A 23065-nucleotide genomic window follows, 5' to 3' on the forward strand; every position below is an offset into this window, starting at 1 on the left:
TGCAAAAATGGAAGATTTCTCATGCTTCCAAAATTGAACTAATAATTCGCACATAAACCAAAAGCTCTTTATTGGAAACCTTGAAGTTGGCAGTTGTCACGATTAGAAGGTTCCAATAAATTGGTCAGATGAATTTAGGGCTCATGCTTGATAAGAATTCAGCTTTCAAAAATCACATTGAGGGCATTCAAGCCAAAGTTAACAAATATCTAAAATGTATTTATGCTTTTCTAATAGAACATCGAAACTTTGTTCAAAGAACAAGCTTTTGATCTTCAAACATATTTTCAGGCCAGCCATGTTGTACGCTGTACCAATATGGGCTAGCTGTTGAAAGCTCTGCAGAGGATACAAAATAAAATTTTGAAAATGAATCTGAAGCTCACTCCATGGTTGAGTACTAATGAGATACATAGAATATCCAATGTTGAAATATTGGAGCGAACGTCGAAAAAAATAATTTAGACGAAAACCGATGCATTCTTCCATTGCCAAGATAAATGCGTGATGTATCCTAGGTAAAATTAGGTTTAGTAATTTGAAAGCGTTTTATTTTCTCTCTAATAAGCAGGTGAAATCAACTCACCTGTAAAAATTCTGAACTGCTACGGCAAATGAAATGTAATATGTTGTTAACAAAATGTTAATAAATGCTTAATTTTGTTTTACCAAATAAGAATGGAAGTGTTGCCTAACACAGAACACCTAGATATAAGAAATGAATGTAATCTTAAGAATGATACTAATGAAGAATTAAAAAAAATAAATAAAAAATCCTAAAAAAAATAAAATAAAAATGATCGGCAAGTTTTTGTTAACTGAACGTAAGTTTATTTGTTATATAACAGTAATTATAGCAGTGAAGTCTACCTTTCATCCTAAATTTGAGCACCATAACGTTTGTCTTTATGGGACACCCTACTCCACACAAAACATGCATGCATTTTTTGAGCACATAAACGTCGTCAGTCCATTGCAAAGGGTCAGTCTGCAAGCTTAAGCTAAATAGTAGCTAGAAACAAGAAAAGCTACTTAGACCATAAACTAAGCAACACCAGCATTGCCGAACACCGACGACAACGTTGACGAATACCAACGCACGTGCTGATGCTTGCTTTCGAACACGCGGCGGCATATGACAGACAGAACAAATCGCGAGACGCCTCCAAGAAGCGCCCCTTGGACCTCGCACTGCTTCAGTCTAGAAACGGCGCGCGAAAGATACGGCAGCACGGCGGAGTGTAATTCTTTCTGAGTGGAAATTCTTCGCGTTTGTAACCGAATCGCTGGCGACATCGCAGAAACATACGCGACCTACTTCCAATCGCCGTGTAATAGGCCAAGTTCTGCGAGAAGTTTCGGAAAGCCGTTGGATATCTGCCGAAGAATCGTTAGTCGCATTGATCGGTCGAATAAAAGCTATAAGGTAAAGTTGCGACACGTATTGTGTAAACATTGATCAAGTAATTCCACGGTGGATTGTTGATTGTGCAGACTTTGATCTATGCAGTACGAATTGTGTTAGGAGGACGAATCCTATTTTTGGTACTATTGATTAACTTCGGCAGGGGCTTGTGTGCCAATATTTTGCAAAAAATTGCTTCATATATAAGTGTATATTTCTACCGAGTTTCAGACCATTTGGTCGTAGATAACTACTGAACCTAAAGTGAACCATGGGAACCCACAAGTGGCTCTTTACCCTAGAATGTTTTATTCTTGCAGTAAGATAACACTAGTGTCGGTTGAAATGCAAACTAAATATTTAAAAGATAGCAATGTATGTTTGAATATGATCGAAACATAACAAATACTGCTGTTGGGCCCTTTTATACTAGCCATGCATTTAGCGTGGAACTGCTCGATCTGAGTTAGCAAATTGATATCCATTCGTTTGAGTGTGTTCTATTAATAGCAAAAGTGCAACGGTAAGGCGAAAATTGGCGATTGAAACGCAAAACAGAAAGTGAAAGTGTTTGGTCGTGGAGGTGCAAATAACAACACAAACATGTTAGGTTCAATTTGCAACCGAAACAAGGAATTGTGACAACATATAGTGCGCATTAACGATCAACTATCCACAAAATCAAATAGTTTGGGACAGTAGGTGAACCGAATGTTTTCAGCTGACCCCATTTCGCCATGTAAATCTTAATTGCTGCAACACACTTAGATTCAACATTATACCTCGAACAATTTACCTGAGTGGCCTATAGCACTCAAAACGTCCGAGCATGGTGTCGTTGGAACGAAACGAACGAACATTGCGAAAATCATGATAAAACAAAAATTGTGAATATGCGTGACAATAACCGTGAAATAAACATTGTTGACCTTGAGCCAATAAATCATAGTCCATCACTGCTGTGCAGAACTCTTAAAATCAGTAACTTCTATATTGGATATGACAAAACAGGTTTAAGCATATATTTAAAACTCCGGGGCGTCCGGGATCTCGGTTCTCTCTATTCGATTCATCCATTCCAGCAAATTGTCTGTTAAACAGTTTCTACGTCTCAGAATTTCAAAAAATATGTAATGGAAATATAATTTATATATGCCATTTTAATCTGAATTTACTTAACCTTTTTGAATTTTGAATTAATTTTCTTAATGTTTGTCATACGCTTTACTCTAAATACACAACAAAGAGAAGGGTGAGGATCGGTTCTTATGATAATTTGCATCAACTACCCAAACATAGTTCATTCTTGTGCTTTTCACGCAACATACGCAAATCAAGCTCTTGTGATAATTTGCGGTCAGGAAGTCAGGTCAGGTCAGAGGAAGAATACCAGTATTTTGAAACTAGTGATTGACGTCAAATATTATGAAAACATCTTAGAGACATTGAATGTGGTAGAACTATGACACCGAGAAACATGATAAGTCCTGGGTTCAGGGACAAAACGTCGAGAGACAAATCGTCGGATGCCAAAACGTCGAAAAGGAAAAAGCGTTGAAAGGACACTACGACGGAATCAGTCAGTTTTCAACAGCAATTTGAAACTGTTTTCTAGGTTCCATTATTGACATCGTGTTCGATCAGATTTGCTCTGAATAACAACATTTAGCACATGGAGTATTATTCACTGTTTCATTCTTCTAAGAAATTCTCGTTATTTTTTTTTTTAATTGTCGCTTCGAAGTTCTGTCCTTTCGACCTTTTGGCATTCGACGTATTGTAATTCGACGTTTTGTCTTTAGACATTTTGTCACTCAACCTAATTCCAGCTCTGGAAGCTATGCCAAGCTATGTAGATGTGCTAATAAACAAAACTTTCAAAAATTTATAACGCAAAGTTAGGTAGGTACAATACAACGTTTCGCCAAAATAAGGTTACTTTCCTTCAAGCAGTGCGCAAACCACTGCGTTCATTTAACTCGTTGACGCCAAAGGTATGCCACAATTGTACTACAGTCCTGGACTACAAAGGGTCCCGAAAAAAATAAAAGCCCAGCTTTAACAATGCATATCCCCATCCTTTTCTAAGCGATTTTTCAGCAATGGAATCAGATACTAGTCAAGATTAATATCCACTTAAAAGTTATTTGAATAGGTAGTAGTATAACCAATGATGGTTAACAAAAGATACTTCCTAATTTTATCTGATACATATTTGGGCCAAAAATTAAACAATGTGCAAATTTCAAGGTTATTATGGTTTTCCTGGTGAAAAATAAGTTTCAGAATAGTAATTAACATGTTTGAGTTTTTTAATTACCATTTTTAATTACACTCGAAACTTGTTTAACTTACGAAACCACGAAAAACCGTCTCCTATAAATCAAAATTGACTCGGTGATGTGTTTTTTCTACATGAATTTGATTGTAGAAGTTCAACCAACATGCTGGGGAAAGAATTAGAATTTTTTTATTACACTCAAAATATTTAATTTAAACATTCCGTAGTGTTTCATTTTTTTTCATTATTTGCAAAACTCAAAGCAACAACTGGTGGTTTTCTTGACTGCATCATGACTTCCAAAGTCTACGAACTTATATTTTTTTTCACGAGTTCGGCTGTGCGAATTTTGGTCTTCTGATGTTTACCGAGATTCAGCTAACAAACTGTCCGATTGCTTAGTAACGAAGCACGAATAACTGATATTTGGCTTTTATTTCCTGAGATCCCAGGAAATTTGTTTGTCATCTACTCGGTTGTGCGAATCTCGGTTAAAATATGGTGAGATTCGGTATTTCAAATTCAATAAGTAGTGAATATGAATATGTGCTTAAATTTTAATTTTTGATTTCACTCTATTTTTTTCTTATTTCAAAAACTCCATTTTTTTTTAATTATTTGTTAATAAATCAAAATTTTAAGCGATGACATTTAGTTTTTTCACCATAAATTCTATCAAAGAAATATAGTGGTCATGTTAAAGCATAATCGATATTTTTGATTACTTGATTACATTCAAATGTATCTCGCTGAAAAAACTACGAAGAGCCCGTTTTTTTAACCTTTTAGACTTTAAATCAAACATTAGAACAAAGACATGTCACTTTCTCAACATCAATCGGCTTATAGGACAGTGAACATTTCTGGATAGAAATAGATACTTTATTGTTCTTAAATTTATTTTACTACAAACACTAAAACAGTTCTTTTACAACTATTTGTCTTTAATTCAAAATTTTATACAATAACTTATGAATATGTTTATTTCTGTCCTTACATTTTCTTTGGTCTTGCACTAAATTTAGGTCAAAAAACAGCATGTCATCGTTTTGAGTTTTGATGGATGGCGATAGATACAGGTTGGACTCTATTATCAGGGATTTGATTATCCGGAATTTTGGACTCGATTATCGGGAGTATTTTTTCCAATATATATTTTTTTTTGTTTTTATGTAGACATTTAAAATAATTTAGTACAACAATATACGGTACGGTTTTTAACAATAATGGTTGTAGTAAGGAGGAAGGAATTCAAATAAGTACGTTCATTTTATGTTAATTCATAATATGATAATATGAGGAAATATGAACGTAGCTAGGAAGAGGAGAGGTCAAAGTAGGGACTATTTCATACACTTAATCTCAATTATATACCGTCAGAATCATAAAATGCAATGAAAATTTGTTTCGATATTTATTTATGATATGTTTACTTAAGGTGAATATGCATCAAAGCCAAACCTCGATTCAAGTGACCGAAACAACCGTTCGTACTAAAAATTTAACTGACTGATTACTCGCTGGTGGTGGCCAATCGATCAAATTTTCAGCAAAAACAGTTATTAGGTTCTCTAGATTTGTGCAGTTGAAAAATCGAAGTGTGCCTTCGATGAAACATAAATATAGAGAGGGCCTCGGGATACCGGGTGTATCTTCATTTGCTGTATTATCATTCCAGAACTTTCGTGACTCAATTATTTTCTCTAGGATATTTCCACGTACTTCTAGCAGCAGGAACTATTTTCCTATGGAAGTCCGTTGTCCTCTGCCCACAGAATCACTTTATCGATTCATGATAAAGCTGTTTTATTTGAAACACAATTTTCACATTCGTAATCCACATCAATTTGGTGTTGCTCTGAAACAGAAGAAGAATTTGCTCGGCAAGCCTCGTAGGATAAATTTACGACTCGTGCTGTAAAATCATCATTCTGCAACTTGTTCCGTAAACTACTATTTGACCATCGTAGAACGATGCGTTGTTAACAATCTCATCGTCGTTCAGTACGTCAAATTCTGAAGCATAGTCTACATTTTAACGCCATTCGAAGTACTAACAGTAACTTTACAATATTTGCTAACTACCATCATGAAAACATTTCCCAAATTTGAGTTTTTACGGGTATAAATCGTGTAGAAAAGTTGGTTGAAAAATGGGGGTGGTTCAAAATTACCAAATGGATGGGGTAGAATGCCATTTAGTATGGAGAACTAGTAGTTATTTTTTATTTATTTATACGTAACTTTTTAAAATAAGTTTTTTTTTTATTAAAAATGTTCTCAAACTGAGCTGAAAGCACAAATTTTGTTTGTATTTGACTGAGTTTGATCAAAATGTGTATGAACAGTGGTTAAATATATTTTAAACTAGTGGTCCCGGCAAACTTCGTCTTGCCATCAAGTAGGCTGATGGAAAACGTCAAGAAATCCCCCATACAAAATGACACCTTAGTCTTCTCCCGTTTTCCCCATTATTCCGGAGGCTTTCCTGAACTTTTTCCTTGCACGAACACGTCGCATCCCTTGTGGAGTGTAACGGTGAAAAAGTTGCGTCAATCCGTTGACCCGTTCTCGAGCCATTTCGTGACATACAAACACCACTCCATTTTTATTTATATAGATAAACTTTGTATAAAAAACATCGTCAAAATATATGTAAAATATTGAATTATTCAAATAGCTCTAACTTGCAAATCAGCAAATTTCTGCACAGAATTTCAAAATCATCAAAATTAGTAAAGTGTAATATTGAATAGTAATAAATTTTCAACCAAGTTTTTTTTTCCATCCTCATATTCGATAAAATTGTTGAACCATAAGCTTTGAGATATTGCGTATCTTTGTGCAAATATTCTTCTTCTTTCTGGCGTTACGTCCCAACTAGGACAAAGCCCGCTTCTCAGATTAGTGTTCTTATGAGCACTTCCACAGTTATTAACTGAGAGCTTTCTTTGCCGATTGACCATTTTTGCATGTGTATATCGTGTGGCAGGTACGAAGATATTCTATGCCCTGGGAATCGAGAAAATTTCCTTTGCGAAAAGATCCTCGACCAGTGGGATTCGAACCCACGACCCTCAGCATGGTCATGCTGAATAACTGCGCGTTTACCGCTACGGCTATCTGGGCCAAATATTGCATTCCTAAATTATAAAAGTGTTTGGTAGTTTTGACCGCCCTTTATATGGAGCCCGACTATTGTGTAATGTACAAATCGACGGCAGCAGCATTGTTAGAAAGTTTCTCTCCAGTGATTTTCAGGAACCTGATGTTGTGTTTCTTGATGAAGTTGACGAAGTATCCAAGGCTCGCTGCGAAGTTCTTATCGTTATACAACTTTTCGTACAGTTTCGTTGCCAGAACCGTCAATCCTGACTGACAGGAACATGAGCTTCACGTTTCTGAAGAAACCAGATGTACAGAACTTCATCATGTTGAGGATGTTAAGTTCATTTGAATGTTTTCCGTTTATTTGTATGAACTTATATAAGAACATGTGCAATGCTCAAATTTCATAAACTTACCCAACATAAGTTGGCGCTATTCGATTTGCTCGACACTTTTTACCTTTTTTCGCTTAAGGTCGTATGCAGTCGTTATACTACTCGTTATACGTTATACTTTCATCTTATTTCGATTATAGGTAGCCCTTTGTCGAGATCTTGCATTTGTGGCAAGCGTCCGAACAATTCTGCTCCTCTTTCCCTTCACAGTAACTTTCTCATTTTTTTTAAATTTGAATTGTCCAAGAACAGATGGAAACACGACTAGCACCGAGAAGAAATTGTACAGAATGAAATAATCTGCACTTACACATTTACTCTACCTGCGCTTGAATTGTCAAATCAAGTGTTGATAGGAAGGTCGTCGCATAATGGACCAATGCACGAGTTCACTAATTTGACGTTCGAGCGGTGCCAAATTTACTCGTTACCATGGCCACATAAATAACATGGCACCGCTCACACGTCAAAAAGTGAACCCATGCATTGGTCCAAAGTGAACTCGTGGTTTATAAGACTAGGGATGTCTCGCTACGTAGTGGAGCTTCATTCGTCAAATGACAGATGTAAGACATTTTTGAAATGTCCGGTTCAAGCGAAACCGTCCAGATGTCGTCCAAAAAACCATAATGAAAATGATTCAGTCAAACAATGGAATAATTAAGAACGTTGTGCATGTTATGCTGCTGAAACCACGACAAAACGCTCTGGAGCATTTTAGAATAGGCAAAGATTTAACTGAACTAAAAATGACTATTTTCTGTGGTGTTCAAGACCCTCTTTAGGGGTTGTTCATTAATTAAGACTTTTTGTATGAAAATCCGTTCACTGGACATCTAAAAGCAAAACATATGTTTTATTTCTTCAATAACACTGCGGACGCGTTTTTGTCTCAAGCACCAAAATACCGCTATTAACTTAATTAAGGGTTGCTAAATCCATTGTCGTTTCATTATTATTGTCTTTATTAACGAGGCTTTCAGCCCGTGGCTGGTTCACCTCGAAGATTGTCGTTTTCAAAAATATCATAGCACGTCTAGTTTTGAGATATTGACTGTGTAAAATGCAAAATTTGACTATTTCAGTCAACTCGCTTAATTTGCCACATAATTCAAACTTCATGTGTATAGAAATCATCGTTTGCATCGAAAATGGGAAAGCAGTTTTTCTGCCTTAAATTTATTCGCTTAAAATATTTTCACTGTGTTTATAATACAGAATAGAAGAAGTAAACACAGAATAGAATACAGTGAACACATGTTCATGTAAGCTTTGTTTATTTGGAACGAGAAAACTGCTCTTAAAATCTAAAATTGATGTTCTGTCTCCTTAAAACTGTTCCCTGTACGACTGCAATCAAATTGATGTCAAATGAAACTACTTATCATTTCTTTGAATTTTGTTTTATAGGCATACAGTTTAAAATAAATAGTATTTATTTTTTATAGTGAAATTAATTTTGAGTGTAACCAAAACCTATTTCTGCTAAAACATTTTAACTGCACCTATACAACTAATTTCATGTCATCATCGCTTTGAATTTAGTATTATTGTTGAATGTATTTTCCAAATAGTAGGAAGTGTCTATTTCTAAATAACTTTGGGTAGACGCATTTATTTTGAGACAATCACATTGGGACGTCGATCTTAAATGATACTCGGTTCCATAGTTGAAATAATTTTCAAAATCGCTTGGAAAACAACAGAGACATTCGTCAAAACCAAGTCCTCATATATACGTTACCACATGTAAAAATCTGTTTATTTTTTTTTTTTTGCCTTTATGAAAGTATAGATATTGGACATGGGTAAATCTGTATAAAATATATTTTTATTCATTTTTGAAATACCAAAGAAGCCATGGTTTTGTGAAGTTATCTTATGTGGAGAGAAAAATTAGTGTTTTTTCAGAATTTCACCATTTTGACCAATGTTCTCTAACAAAGCCAAATACAATTTCAAACAAAAATTCTTGTGGAGTATCTTAGATACAATGTACTTTAATTCACCGCATCGAAAGATTTTGATAAAAATATACATTACTAGTTAAGTTCCAACAAAACACAAAAATAGGGTCTGTACTGGCTAGATAATTGATTTTGTAAAATAAAAAAATCCAATGTAAAATGTTATTTTATCAAACATTTTTTTTTACAGGCAGTATTTTAAGGTGAAGATGAATCGAAGCCAAAATTCAAATTTTCAAGAGCACGGATCTGGAGAACCAAACATCCGTTTAAGCTGAAAACTTAATCGATTGATCACTAGCTGGTGGTGACCAATCGATTAGGTTTTCAGCTCAAACGGGTGTTTGGTTATCCAGATCCGTGCTCTTGAAAATTTGAACTTTGGCTTCGATTCATCTTCACCTTAAATACTCCAAGGAAAAATACAATAAAAGTATTTATTTGTTTGAAAAAATATTATAATTCCCGTAATCAAAGTCGTGCCCATGCTCTCTGAGACACCTATAAGGGGCAGCTTCCATTATTTTCAAATTTTCTAATATGTATCAATATGATACAAATAACTCCTGATCATATTTATGCATATCATCAACCTTTTGATTGCTATCTTATTATCAATGAGAAAATGGGCCTTATGCATGTAGATAAAACAATGTTTTCATATTACTGCCATAAGGAGGTGTTGAAAATGTACCTAGGAATATTCATGTCGTATGACCCGATGGGTCTAAAAAAAACATTGTACTCAAAGGCAAGTGCCACGATGCGACGCAATGTTGCAAATTTAAAAGTAGATGAATAGCAACAATAACAATATCTCACAATTTCGAAAAACTTAGCCTTGGGTATGAATTGTTCAATCTGGGGGTAAATCCTTATTATTTTTAGTTTGAGTTGTAGTTATTCCAATTTGCGATTCATACAAATTATCGCAAAAGGCTGGAACGAATGAGCGTTAAAGGAATGAAAGATGAAAAAGTGAATGATATCGATAGATTCAGATTGTACAGTCAAGATACAGATCTACAAAGTAGTCTATCCACGGACCAAGCAGAAGCAGTAACCATAAGCCCACCAAGCCCCACCAAAAGATCATTAGGCTCATGATCGACCTAAATCACCTCTGGGTGCGTCATCCTCCCCTTGTCTGGCGAAAAAAAAATCGTTTCGGAAATTGATATTGTGTTTGATCTTTAATTTATAAATTGTTTTTCTACTCATTTCTATGAAATAATTGCTTAATGATAGTTGACAGAGTGTCAAAGGGAAAGTATTTGGTTGAGGAGCTGTAAATAACATCACAAACATGTTAGGTTCATTTTGTTATTGATACAAGAAATCGTGACAACATAGCGTTTCTTGTCCAAACTTAAGTGCACTTTAAAAAGGAACTATGCACAAAACCAAATAGTTTTTTACCATCGGGACAGTAGGTGAACCGAATGCAATCGACTGACCCCTTTTTGCCATGCAAATGTTAATTGCGCCACCACACTTTGATTGAACATATTATCCCGATCAATTTACCTGAACGGCCTATAGCACTGAACAACAATCAAGCATGGCCTCTTTGGAACGAAACGAGCATTGCGAAAAACATGATAAAACAAAATTTGTGGATATGCGTGGCACTCAACCGTGAAATAAACATTGCTGACCTTGGCTCAACAAATCATGGTCCATCACTGATATATCAGTAACTTCTATATTGGATGTGCGATAAAACAGGTTTAAGCATATATTTTTAAACTTCTGTTCCCGTCCAGGGTCTCGAAATCCATTCGATCCATCCATTCTAGGAAACTGTCTCTTGAACAGGTTCTACGTCTCAGAGTTTCGAACATCTTTCTGGTGTTTTAAATCCTCATATTCATTTCCGCTTGGCATGGTGCATAAGGCGAAAGACATCTCGGTGTGCAATAAAAGCAGGGAAACTAGCCAAAAAAAATGCGTCATTGAATTATTATTCATATATGCTGCTTAAATCTGGTTATATTTGAACTTTTTGAATTTGGAATTAATTATTTTATAATCAAAAATCCCTCGAGCCACAATTACGGTCATTGACGTAGCCAGGATCTCTGCCAGTGAACGGGGGGAGGTGAACGACCTCACAGGTAGTACTCTTCAATTCCTCACTAAATAATAACGAATAAATGGTATTCAAACGAATATTAAAAGAAGTCAAAATTAGGTTTGTATCAGCCTCATGAGAGGCCATGATAACCGTAGCGGTAAACATGCAGCTATTCTGCAAGACCAAGCAAGGTTGTGGTTTCAAATCCCACCGATTGAGGATCTTTTCGTGAAGGAAGTTTACTCCACTTCAATCGATTAAATTTTCAGTTTAAACGGATGTTCGGTTCTCAAGATTTGTGCTCTTGAAAAATTGAGATTTGGATTCGATTCATCTTCACCTTAACGAATTCTAGAGAAACAATACTATATTAGTCCCATGTAAAAAAGTAGATGACCCACCCTAATTCCAATTAAATGCCAAAATGTGTGCTATTTTGCCAGCATTCACCTTGAACTGTGAATTTAAAACCTATTTTCAGCATTTCCATTATTATTTTTCACACATTCCAAAATCAATCGAGAACCTGTTTTAAACAAATCAATCGTTCGATACCGACAGCCTAAAAGCAATTAACGAAGTCTAACGTATGTACCTTTTACAACGTATTGCTCAGTGTGGGGTCATCCATCGAATACGTAACTCAATTAATGGGAAGTTTTTACATCCTTTCGTAAAATTGTTACGCTCTAACACGACCTTTTACGACCTTTAAAAGTTTAAGCCCTCTAGTTCCGCTTACAGTGTTACGCAATCTATGAACGACGTAAAGCGATTGCCCAAACGTTTGAGCATGCCTAGAAGAAAAAAACCTCATCAAAACGTGTAACAATCGCCGTAGGTACATGTGTACCGTCGATGGGGGTGACAATGGGTCTAGGGGGTGAGATTGGGTCAAAACGGAAAAATATGTTTAGGGAAATATTTCTACTAATAACGCTGATATTACTAAAATTAATAATTCATATGTTAGGAAACATATTATTACACATGATTCAAAACAATATGCATTTTTAGAAATAGTAGTTTTTGTTTACTACATCAATAAACTTGCATGTTGAAACTAGATAAAATTTACAACATTAAATTTCTCCTGTACAAAGTATCACGCACATACTCTAGCCTCTATCGTTGTATTAGTAGAATGTTGAAAGTCTTTTCATTTCACATCACAAGTATTTTCCGGAATCTGTTTGATTTTCCCACAAAAAATCATTTTTTTCGGTACGATGTCTGAAACATTGAAAATGGGGGTGAGATTGGGTCAAGCAAGAACGATAGTAAATGAAATTCCAAGTCAACTTTTTTGACATTTTACGGTGCCGGGTGTTCTCTTTTTTCATTAAGATGTGTTTATTCTTTCTAAATACAGCATCTCTGAAACATCAAACAAGTCTACTTGAGTATTCCGTGCATTGAATAACAATACAACGCATTTTGACAACTTCTCAAACCAGCAACTGTGTTTCGTGCGCAGCAACATCGTAAATTTTTATCAAAAATGTGTTTTTTCTAAATTTGATTATTTATCAGTGTTTTTATATTATAGAAACGTCTCACGGAAGTACAAATTTGTTGGATCGCTGAAATACTGGGATTATGACGTCAACTTCTGCCTGAAATTTATTGAGCGTGGAATGTCGCACCGAAATTTAACTATTTGCGAAGGTTTAAAATAATCGCTGTTTCAGTACACCTTTGGGGAAACTGAATGGGCTTTATAGCAATGGGGATGAGACTTTGAAGACAATTTGAGGGAAAAAACCAAGAAAATTTATGTAAACTTGACGATAAATGTTGGGTTTCAATATTTTTTCTCATAGCTCTTCAATGTTCAGTATAATCTTTCTTTTAAGTGGGTTTATCATACTTGTGAAACATCTTAGATATCTTTTTGTCTTGTTTGCAGCGTTTTTTATCAATATTTTTTAGTTGTGAATGGTTTTGAAATCATATTCTCAAAAACAAGTTATTTCAATTACAGTGACCCAATGTCACCCCCTCTATGGGGTGAGATTGGGTCATTTTTCATTCACTTGTGGTGCCGCTGTGAATAAATATTTGTCTTTAATTTTTTGAACGGTTGTTAATGTACCATCAAAGTACATACACACCAAATTTGAAGTTTATTGGAGTTAAATTGCGATAGTTATTCAAAAAATAAATCGCACATATCCCTTTTTGACCCATTGTCACCCCCAACGACGGTAGTAAGTAGCACCAAACAGGTTCTGAAAGTGAACATGTAGGCAGATAAGTCAGCACAATGAAGAAGCGCTATAGCTCAGAAAAAAAAATACGATAAGTCTTTAATTGTCTTCCTATAGCTGTGCCGGCCGAAGCGGAGACATGTATGACGCGTGCGTGCCTTATTGACGGAATTGGCGATTATTTACCAAACATTAACTATGCGAATCTCGCAGACAGACCGGTTGAAGTGGGGTACCCTTGAGGAATCTGAAGATGTATTCGAAACGACTTTACTGCCGATTGAAGCATAACTATATGAAGGATTCTTGCAGGCTTATAAAACCTTTAAACAGTTTATTAGGAAACCCCTTATGAATTCTACTGTTTAACATTTTATAGTCGGTTATTAAAAATGGTAAATATTTACTAGATGCTATTTTTTATTTATGAAGTGCTCTGTATCTGAATCTGAACCAAATTTATCCATTAATAAAATATTAAATGTCGTTCTTATAGTTATATAAGTTACATTGTTAGTTCAAGTGTATCTGCAACGCTTATCAAACGTTCTACAATAGGCTACACTCATTGACATTCAAGGCATAGCTTTTCCCAATTGAGCATTCGTTTACTAAGTACCGTGCCTGGCTGTGAATCGATTTACTGATGAGCACGTTATTTAAGATCAATCAATATAAAATGCGTAGTCGTCGTAGTGACTCATCCAAAAATTATTATTGTACTGTTTCGACTTTATTTTACGGACAGTCGCATATTTTCACAAAACATAAACATGACAACAAACATAGCAAGATTGATTTCGTAATTTGACTTGAAATATTTTTCTATATATTGGCCCAGGAAAATTGGCCCAATCTCACCACTTTGAGAGAGTGACAATTGACCACACAAACTAGATTTGATTCACAATACAAACAAATCAAGAGAATCGTCAATCGCTTTTCACAGATTGTCCGACATTTCCCCGAAAACCATTTCCCCGAACGCAATTTCCCTGAATGACGTTTTCCTGAATGAACCACTTCCCCGAAAACATTTTTCCCGAATGTACCATTTCCCCGAAAAAATCTCAATGTTTGCTACATACTTAAAGTTATTCATAATCCTGCTGCCAAAAGGTGTTTAACGTGCTAGATGATGTAAGGTTAGATGAATATTTGTTACATACGTTATAAAATCCATGTGTCTGAAGTAACCGGTATTTGAAATGATGTGCGCGTGCATTATACTCAAAGCCACTTAAAAATCGCTCATGTGACATGAAAAAAACAAGCTCATGATAGGCAGTTTCATTGTAAGCGGTATGATTAGCCTATGGCTGTTTGGCTTATGGACATTTGGGCGAATGTACATTTGGCTGAGTTATGCCTTCTTAGAATTATGGGCTATTATTTTATTTAAACTGTTTCAATAATTATTGGCAATTAGCTGATAATATTTCAATTTGAAAATTCCCTCCTTTAAATGATAGGCTGTTCTTTCTAATTGTATAGGAATATTTCGCAAAGATTCATTACTCGATTAAATGTTCTTTTGTCATGTCTTCATTTAGTGAGACGATTATTCTTTCATAATACATAGCGTGCCAAAAGGGCTGTAACTACAATAAGCCAAGCTTTAGACCGGTAGGGTAATTAAAGAATCTATTATATCTTGCCCTACATAACTAGACATCAACTTTTCCTTTTAGGAACTTTTAAAAAGACGCAACACCTTGCTTCTTTTTCAATTTTCTGACAATAAATCAGTTTAAAGATAAATGTCTTCATTAGAATCAAATTTGTCGAAAAGCATGGTCATAATGAACACCCAAAATACTGATAATCACTACATAAATAGAAAAAAGCCTATTCAATGAAAAATCTTTATCAAGGGTTGATCGGAAGCATTGAAAATGTTGGTTCAGAACGTTAGAATCCGTAATATTTGCATTTACAATAAAAATTGAAGAAATAGCATATAACTACCAGAACAAAATTTGCTTGAAGTTTCAGTGGCTCTGTATTTTTTTATTGATTTATTTATCTATGAAGAATTTCCTTCTTATTAAAGAAGAGAAAGTTCGTGTTGATATAAGCAGAAGCTGTGAGCAGAAGAATATTAACACAGCAAAGCTTCAAAGAACTGAATACGATTGAAAAAAGAAAAGCCTAGCTTTAAAACTTTTTCGTGGTGCGTTATTGGGTAAAGATCTACCAGTGAACCTCGATAGTGACAAAGTAATACGATATGCACTAAACAAAGGAGACGAGAAATACTACAATAGATCAAATATTGGTCACAGTGGTTTATATTCCTAACCAAAAAAAGTAAATGATTATTGGAGCAGTAAAATAAAGAACAACCTATGTTTAAAGAAGGGATATTTACAAACTTTGAAACAAGCGAATTTTATGGTATCAATTTATTGTTACAGAAAAAAAATAGAACATTTGCCTATGCTTTATGGGACACAAACTACTAATGCGGAAGCAATGATCGAATAATAGCCTCGAAACAAATTTGTCAGATGCGTCCCGAACAAACTAATCGACTCAGTTTTTCTTTTAAAATTCTTGAGCAGTGAAGATCAGGATGTCCCTTTTGGGTCACGCCTTGCACAAAGTTTTCAGTAAAACTTTATTTATTGATTTTGTCGATGCCCGTTCAGCCAGATGTCATTGAGATAAATTATGTCCGGACAAACAACATAAGGCATCAGGTTTGCTCACCTCTTGGATAATCTTTCTAATCTTCAGCCTTGTGAAATAAAAGTAAATGATCAAATGTTACCCTAACGACCCTTTCGGCCTAACGGCATTCGGCCTAATGGCCTTAGGCTTGAAGACATTCGGCCTAACGACATTTGGCCTAACGACCTGCACCCAGTGCTAGGAATGGTAATAGTAGTAGCCTTGAATTTCGCGAAAATCACGTGGCTTTCCCAGTACAGTAGTTCAAACACGTGAATCTCATCAAGCAGCCTACGTTGGGTGCATGAATTGTCTAAATCGTTAGTGTCATTGAAGGCTCTAAATGCGGGAAATGCAGCGGGAAATAGAACATTTTTCTACAGTAAATTAGGGTTGCTCTTAGCAACGGGTGATTTGCAATTTTCAAGGCTCTTTGCCTACAGCAGCAACAGGCGTGAGTTTCACTGGCTGCGCTGACTGCGATTGGCTTTGTTTGGCTACTGTAGAATGAATTTCAGATTTTTTTCCCAACCCTGCCTGCACCCTAAATTTTAATACTGAACTTAATGTTTAAATATTTTTAAAAGCAGGGCTTCCAGATTTCCAATCCAAATATTTCGTCTGTCGTTTCTCGATTCAAATCATTCATAAGAGAATCATTAGTTTGAAGCGATTACCTGACTAACTGAATTCAATCTAATACTCTGATAGTACAAAAAAAAATGAAAAATGTGTTTGCAGAAAGCTTTCGGGGAAACAGTGCATTCGGGGAAATGGTTTTCGGGAGAAAATCCTTCGGGGAAAAGCATTCGGGGAAATGGTTTTCGGGGAAATGTCGGACAATCCTTTTCACAAAGTTTCACAAAGCATTTCATTAAATGTTCTTATGATAGACAACGGATATTAAAAAAAAGTATTAATCATTTTTTATGAAACCCCAATGGAGACAATTTAAAAAAAAAAACAAGCTTTTTGCAAATTGAGTACCTAATCAGTAAGTGACTACAAATTGTACTATGGCCCACCTAGGCAAAAGGAACAAAGGCGATAATATAAAAAAATCAACGTATATTCCGTAACTGCAAGCTGAAAGTTCTAAGAAAATATTAAAAATAAACTTTTGCCTCCCGAGATCTAATCATTTTGACGGTAGCTGTTGATAATTGCCAGTAATAATTCATTGAAATTTTATATCAACTGTCCCAATATTTGCTGGGATATTACAAATTGTACTATGGCCCACCTAGCCAAAATGGCACCCCCGACGACAGTACTGTTTCCCAACCATGGTAACTATAGAGAAACGGCTCGCTGAAAGGTGTTCTTTTCAGCGAGCTTGCCAAATGATACATCAAAGGTTTTGCTTTCACAACACAAGAAATGGCACTTCAAAAAAAATCACAACGAATTTTACTTCAAAAAATGTTTCTTGATCAATGCAGATGAAAGTCACACCATTTCTAGCCATTTAAATTGCATGTAGAACAAAGTGAGTAATTATCGTGACTAGGTGACCCATAATAGTGGGATTAGTATAGTTGAATTTTTTTTAGGATTCTATATTCCACGATTCAATGAATTTTATCTTCAATTTCTTCTCACATTTCTGTGCCAATAAAGTATGTCTAAAAGCTTCTTCGAAATTTAAACATCTCTAAATGTTTCAGTCGAGTTTCCTTGAAGAACTTTTTAAAATTACAACTGACAACAACTTGAGGAATTATCATTTTTCTTTTATCCATTACCTCTCCTTCATAATATATTTCACACATTTTTGAATGTGGAACAATAGAGACATTTAACCCTTTCTTTCTCACAGCTTTGTTCGACAATTTATCTGCCAAAATGGTTTTTCTTTTAAAGCACTTGAACACAAGTTGTGACAAATGAACTATATTATTCAAAATCACTATTATTTAATTGTATTGCAGCAGTCCAGATAACATTTTTGAGTAATTATAGAAATTTAAAATTACACTCAAAATTCATTTTAATAAAAAAATCAAGGAATCCTAATTTTTAACCTGTTCTCATAGAAATTAAATTTCAAATCGATGACATGTAGTTTTTCCGGCGTAAGCTGGTTTGTATAATCATGTTGAGCATGTTTGAAAAGAAATATAAATTTTGGATTACACTAAAAATTTCTTTAAAAAAAAATATTTGGTAAACACTTATTTTTTGACATGTAGTTTTTGTGGCACGGTTTTTTTTTTGTATAAGTCTAGTGAGCATGTTTCCAATAATTACTATTTTATGATTAGATTTTTTTCTGTAAAAGACATTTTGAGTGTAATCTAAATCTTAATCTCTATTCAATCTAGCGTTGGGCAAATTTTCTACAACATTGATGTTATTGAATATATTCACATCTGAGCTGCCGAATCGATTTCCTTATGATATTTGAAATGAGACCAAATGCTTTCGCATTCGATTTCAATTTCTTTCAAGTAAATCACTTTTGAAATGCAATAAAACAAGGCAAGATCAAAATTGGGGACGGACTTGGTGTAGTGGTTAGAACACACGCTTCTCACGCCGAGGACATGGGATCGAATCCTATCTCCGAGATAGTCACTTATAACAAAAAAATAAAGTGACGACATTCTTCGGAAGGGAAATAAAGCCGTTGGTCTCGAGATAAACTAGCCTAGGGCTAAAAATATAGTTAATAAAGATGAAAAAAATACTAAATTTTGATTGATATCAACAAACTGAATCGAATAAAAAAATCGAATGAAGAAAACCGGTTCACCCGATTTTAGATGCACGAAACATTGATTAATCGGAATAGAAATCAATTTTCGGGAAATCGATTCAAAATCGTTCAACGCTCATGAATAATAAATTTCAAAACATATTTTTTGTGTTTTCTTAAGTAAAAGAAGTTTTGAGTGTAATCCAAAGTTTATTTTTCTAATCAAACCTACGCACTGTTCATATTTATGTAGAGAAACTACAATTAGGCTTTGTCAAAATAAATTTTGAGTGTATCCAAAAATTATATTTATGCCCGAAGCGCTTTGAATATTGATTCAGAGGCAACTAGGATAAAAATTAGGAGTTTCTTGTAGATTTCCAGTAAAATGAATTTTGCGTGTAATCCGAAATTTCTACTTATGCTTTAACATGTTCTAACATGTCCAGATAAAATCCAGCTTATATCGAAAAAACTTTATACCATCGCTTTAAAATTTCATTTATCAAATTAAAAATAAGATTTCTTCAAGTTTATTATTTAAAATAAATTTTGAGTGTAATATTGTGATTTCTATTTCCACTCAAAAATGTTCTCTAGGCTACTGCAATCAAATTAATGTTGAAAAAACTGTATGTACGTGCTTTGAATTTTGATTCATAGGCAAACAGTTAAAAAAAATGGTATTTCTGAGTTCTTTTCAGTACTTAAAATTTTGAGTGTAATCAAAACATTTATATTTCTGGTCAAAAATGTTCTTTGCAATTGGCTTGTTTAGGGTATCGTGTTTTCTACTTATTCTGATTCTACGTTAACACTTCAGTCGTCGCGCTATTGTATTTTGTACAACACCGCTGAAAAAACCTCGCTTCTTGTTCACAACAGCAGCGCGGTGGTTCTGACGGTAGCAAACCGCGCGACAACTGAAAGGTTAAAAACTGGGTCACAATTCAAAATTTCATAATTTTCCGTGCCCTGGAACTATTTTTAAAACACGTTTGAATCTAGTATGGAAATCGCGTTTTAATCACCCCTCGGCAAATTTTACTTCGGGACGAGCTGTCATTATGTCAATTGAAATGTCATTGAGTCGACGGAATTAATTCATTTTTATTAATTTACTATATAAATATTAAAACAATTAAGCACAATAAAATCGTGCTACACTTAGAAACATGTGCTCTTTTGATCAAGCTACAAAACACCTTGAATTTTTCTTCACTAAACAACCCAATTACACGGGCAAATTTGTTTCGAAAACAGGTCAAAATGTCTCATTGAACAATATGACAGAACGAAGTTTTTAACTAGAACGATCCTTTCAAGAGATAAAACTGATCTAGATCAGTTATGAGTTATCTAGATCGAACCCAAAGAGATAAACATGTAGTGCAACTTATTCCAAAATCCTTTGTCGAAGATTCCAAACCTTTAGCATGTATATCGAGAGCACTATGAGTTTTGTCATGCAAAATCCACGAACTGAAAAATTATATTTTATTATTATTTTTTTGGCTTTACTGGCTTTGAAACACGTGAAAGAATTTTGGAAATCGGTTGAACCGTTGCTGAGATATGGCTGATTGAAATTTAAGGTACAACTGATATTTGATCCCGGAGCTCGTAGTGTTAATAAATGATGTTTTATGTTTATGTTCTTCCTTTTGCGTGTTTCACCATATGTTTGAGACATGATTGGTCGGTATATAAACTTGTTTGCTGATGTACTTGGACTAGTATACCCCTTCTAGCACTAAACCGATTAGCGCCTTCCTCTTTTTTACTAGTGCTGCCTTCCCTGTGCGTTAAACCTAATGTCGGAAGTAGTGCGCTGTATAAGTCATTTGATAATCTACAATGTTCCAGAACAACCGATTTGGAGCAACTTTGTCGAAAAACCCAAATTTATATCCCTTATGTGAACCATTATGTGGGTTATGATTTTAGGACAAAATAAAAATAAGTTAGGGTGGTCTCAGAAGAATCATTTATTTTCCGATAACTTCTTAAACGAAAATTTCTCATAACAGCTTTGTCCCCGATGAAACTATTGTTCTATCTCTTATGGTTGCAGATTTAACAGAGATTTTCTTCAAAAAATCGCTGTTTTCAAATAAAGATATCTCTGAAAGACTGAAAGATAGACTGAAAGACGGATCTTGAATCTTTTCGTGTTTTTAGTAAGATTATCTTTTGTCCTAAACTTGCTTTTTGAAACCACCGAACGTTTTTATGCTTGTAAGTATTGTTCTTGCTTATATATTTTGTTTGCTCACGTGTCAGTCATAGAATTGGCAAATTGGCTTTCAAATATTCCCAAACGACTTAGAAGCCGTCGTAAAACTTTCGTGCGGGTTCAGGTCACTCCGTAATGGCGAGTTCACTGAATATTTGCCACGCCGCCGCCGTCTAGTAGTGTCTAGTAACTCAAACAAAATTAGCATAATTAGTCGCGCCGTTTTCATTTATCGCTGCAACTAATTTGCGCAAAATAATTTGCTTTCTGTGTGATCTCCACTTGCTAATGGATATTCGAAGTTTCATCTGGTGTTGATATAACAGGATGAAATAGGTACTTGCATTTGGATAATGATGTGTCTTCTGGACCTGTGTTACTGGTGCTTGACTTGACGCCGATGCTACTCGGAACTGTATGAAATTTTTATATTCCTCATAACTGGCCAAGCTGATAATGCTGGTCAATAGCCTCAATCAACTGAATCATCGGAATTTTTCCAATCTGGAATTTTCGTCTTCTTGTCTGTAAATAAACTCTTTGAAACACCTGGTAATGTGAAATATCTTCCTTTAAACGCAGCTTTCCAAATGGATCACGATTACGGGTACGACTTGGAAGAAGCCATCAAGCGAGAAGGGCTGTCCAAATCCGATATTCAAGCGTTACGATCGCCTCCCATTGAGGGAGTCCCGTTGGATATCACCGATAAGTTGCTGGCCTGTTTCCTGAATGCCTGTAAGAAAAATGTCCAAGAAACGCGTAAAGTCATCAAAATCTACTACCAAGACCGCCGAGAGGCTCCGGAGCTGTTTGACAATCGCGATCCGCTGAATCCCAAAATCCAGCAATGTTTCCAAAACCAGTAAGTTCAAATCGGATATCACCAGAACCAGTATTAAGCGAACTGCCTTTCAATTTTGTAGGGACTACTTTTTCTTGCCGCCTACACCTTCCGGGCATTCCATCATCTTCCACCGATTGAGCAACCCCAAGGCGTCCAATTACCACTTCGACGAAGCAGTCAAAACCTACTTCATGCTCATAGAAACCTGTATGTATCATCAAGGTCCCCGTCCAGGTCTGATCTGCCTGTTCGACATGAACAACGTGGGGCTGTCCCATTTGCTGCGGGTGAAAATCGGCACCATTCGGAAATTCTTCCATTACCTGCAGGAGGGATTGCCGGCAAAACTGAGAGCCATCCACGTGTTGAACGCCGTCTCTTTCTTCGATAAGGTTCTCTACATTATCAAACCGTTCATGAATGCAGAAATTCTAAACATGGTGAGTAGTTTTGTGGTAAGCGTGACGAAATGTAACAATTCTAATCGTATTGCTGATTACATTTCAGCTCTTTTTGTACCCATCGAATAGCAGTTTGGAAAAGTTGTATGACGAGTGGATTCCCCGCAGTTGTTTGCCATCAGACTACGGTGGTGAGCTAAAATCGGTTGCAGAGTTGCACCAGGAGCACCTGAAGACGTACCAATCACTTCGACCATACTTCTTGGCCGAGGAACGACTACGGAAGGGAGACGGCAAGCTGATAGAAGAAGCAAGCAATAAAATGAAATCTTTGGACATAGATTAGCGTGCATTCTTCCATTGCTGTTGCAATTTGCATAGAGATGATTTTTTAGTGAATATTAATTAACTACAAAAATGTTTTATTCTATAAATTACACATTAGGGCTCGATCAATGTGGGCTTTGAGCTTAAGGAAACTAATTGTGATATTATGCAATTGCTCAAGTGAAACTTAAATATTCGAATAACGTTTTTAGGTGGAATTTTAATCGGGCTTGGGAATATTCATTGTAAAATGTTGATCATGATTAGCTTAACTTTGAGCAATACAATACACTGGTACAAATTTATTTAAACTGTGTTTTGATAACGTAATATTATTAATATCCACATTTCGCATGAGTATGTAGGGGTCGGTTATACTCCACTGCACTGTGACGTCACGCATCAATTTTGACAGGTACTGGTCCTGTTGTTTACAGTTT

The 23065-nt window shown here is 35.3% G+C and overlaps 1 protein-coding gene across 3 annotated transcripts; it reads left to right on the forward strand.

Annotated features, from left to right (window-relative positions):
• Window positions 1-1175: 1175 nt before the first annotated feature.
• LOC5574137 (alpha-tocopherol transfer protein-like) lies at window positions 1176-22930 on the forward strand. Of its 3 annotated transcripts, none has more exons than XM_021851631.1 (4): window positions 1176-1422; window positions 21631-21915; window positions 21977-22337; window positions 22405-22930. In XM_021851631.1, the coding sequence occupies exons 2-4, from the start codon at window positions 21641-21643 to the stop codon at window positions 22642-22644; spliced, it is 876 nt and encodes a 291-aa protein (XP_021707323.1). In that variant the 5' UTR covers window positions 1176-1422; window positions 21631-21640; the 3' UTR covers window positions 22645-22930. The 3 variants fall into 3 exon arrangements, with proteins under 3 accessions (XP_021707323.1, XP_001661206.1, XP_021707324.1); XM_001661156.2 differs by having other exon boundaries at window positions 1177-1426; window positions 21633-21915; XM_021851632.1 differs by lacking the exon at window positions 1176-1422 and adding an exon at window positions 21376-21465 and having other exon boundaries at window positions 21633-21915.
• Window positions 22931-23065: the final 135 nt, after the last annotated feature.

Source organism: Aedes aegypti, chromosome 3 (genome assembly GCF_002204515.2).
Source record: "Aedes aegypti strain LVP_AGWG chromosome 3, AaegL5.0 Primary Assembly, whole genome shotgun sequence".
Taxonomy (NCBI): Eukaryota; Metazoa; Arthropoda; class Insecta; order Diptera; family Culicidae; genus Aedes; species Aedes aegypti.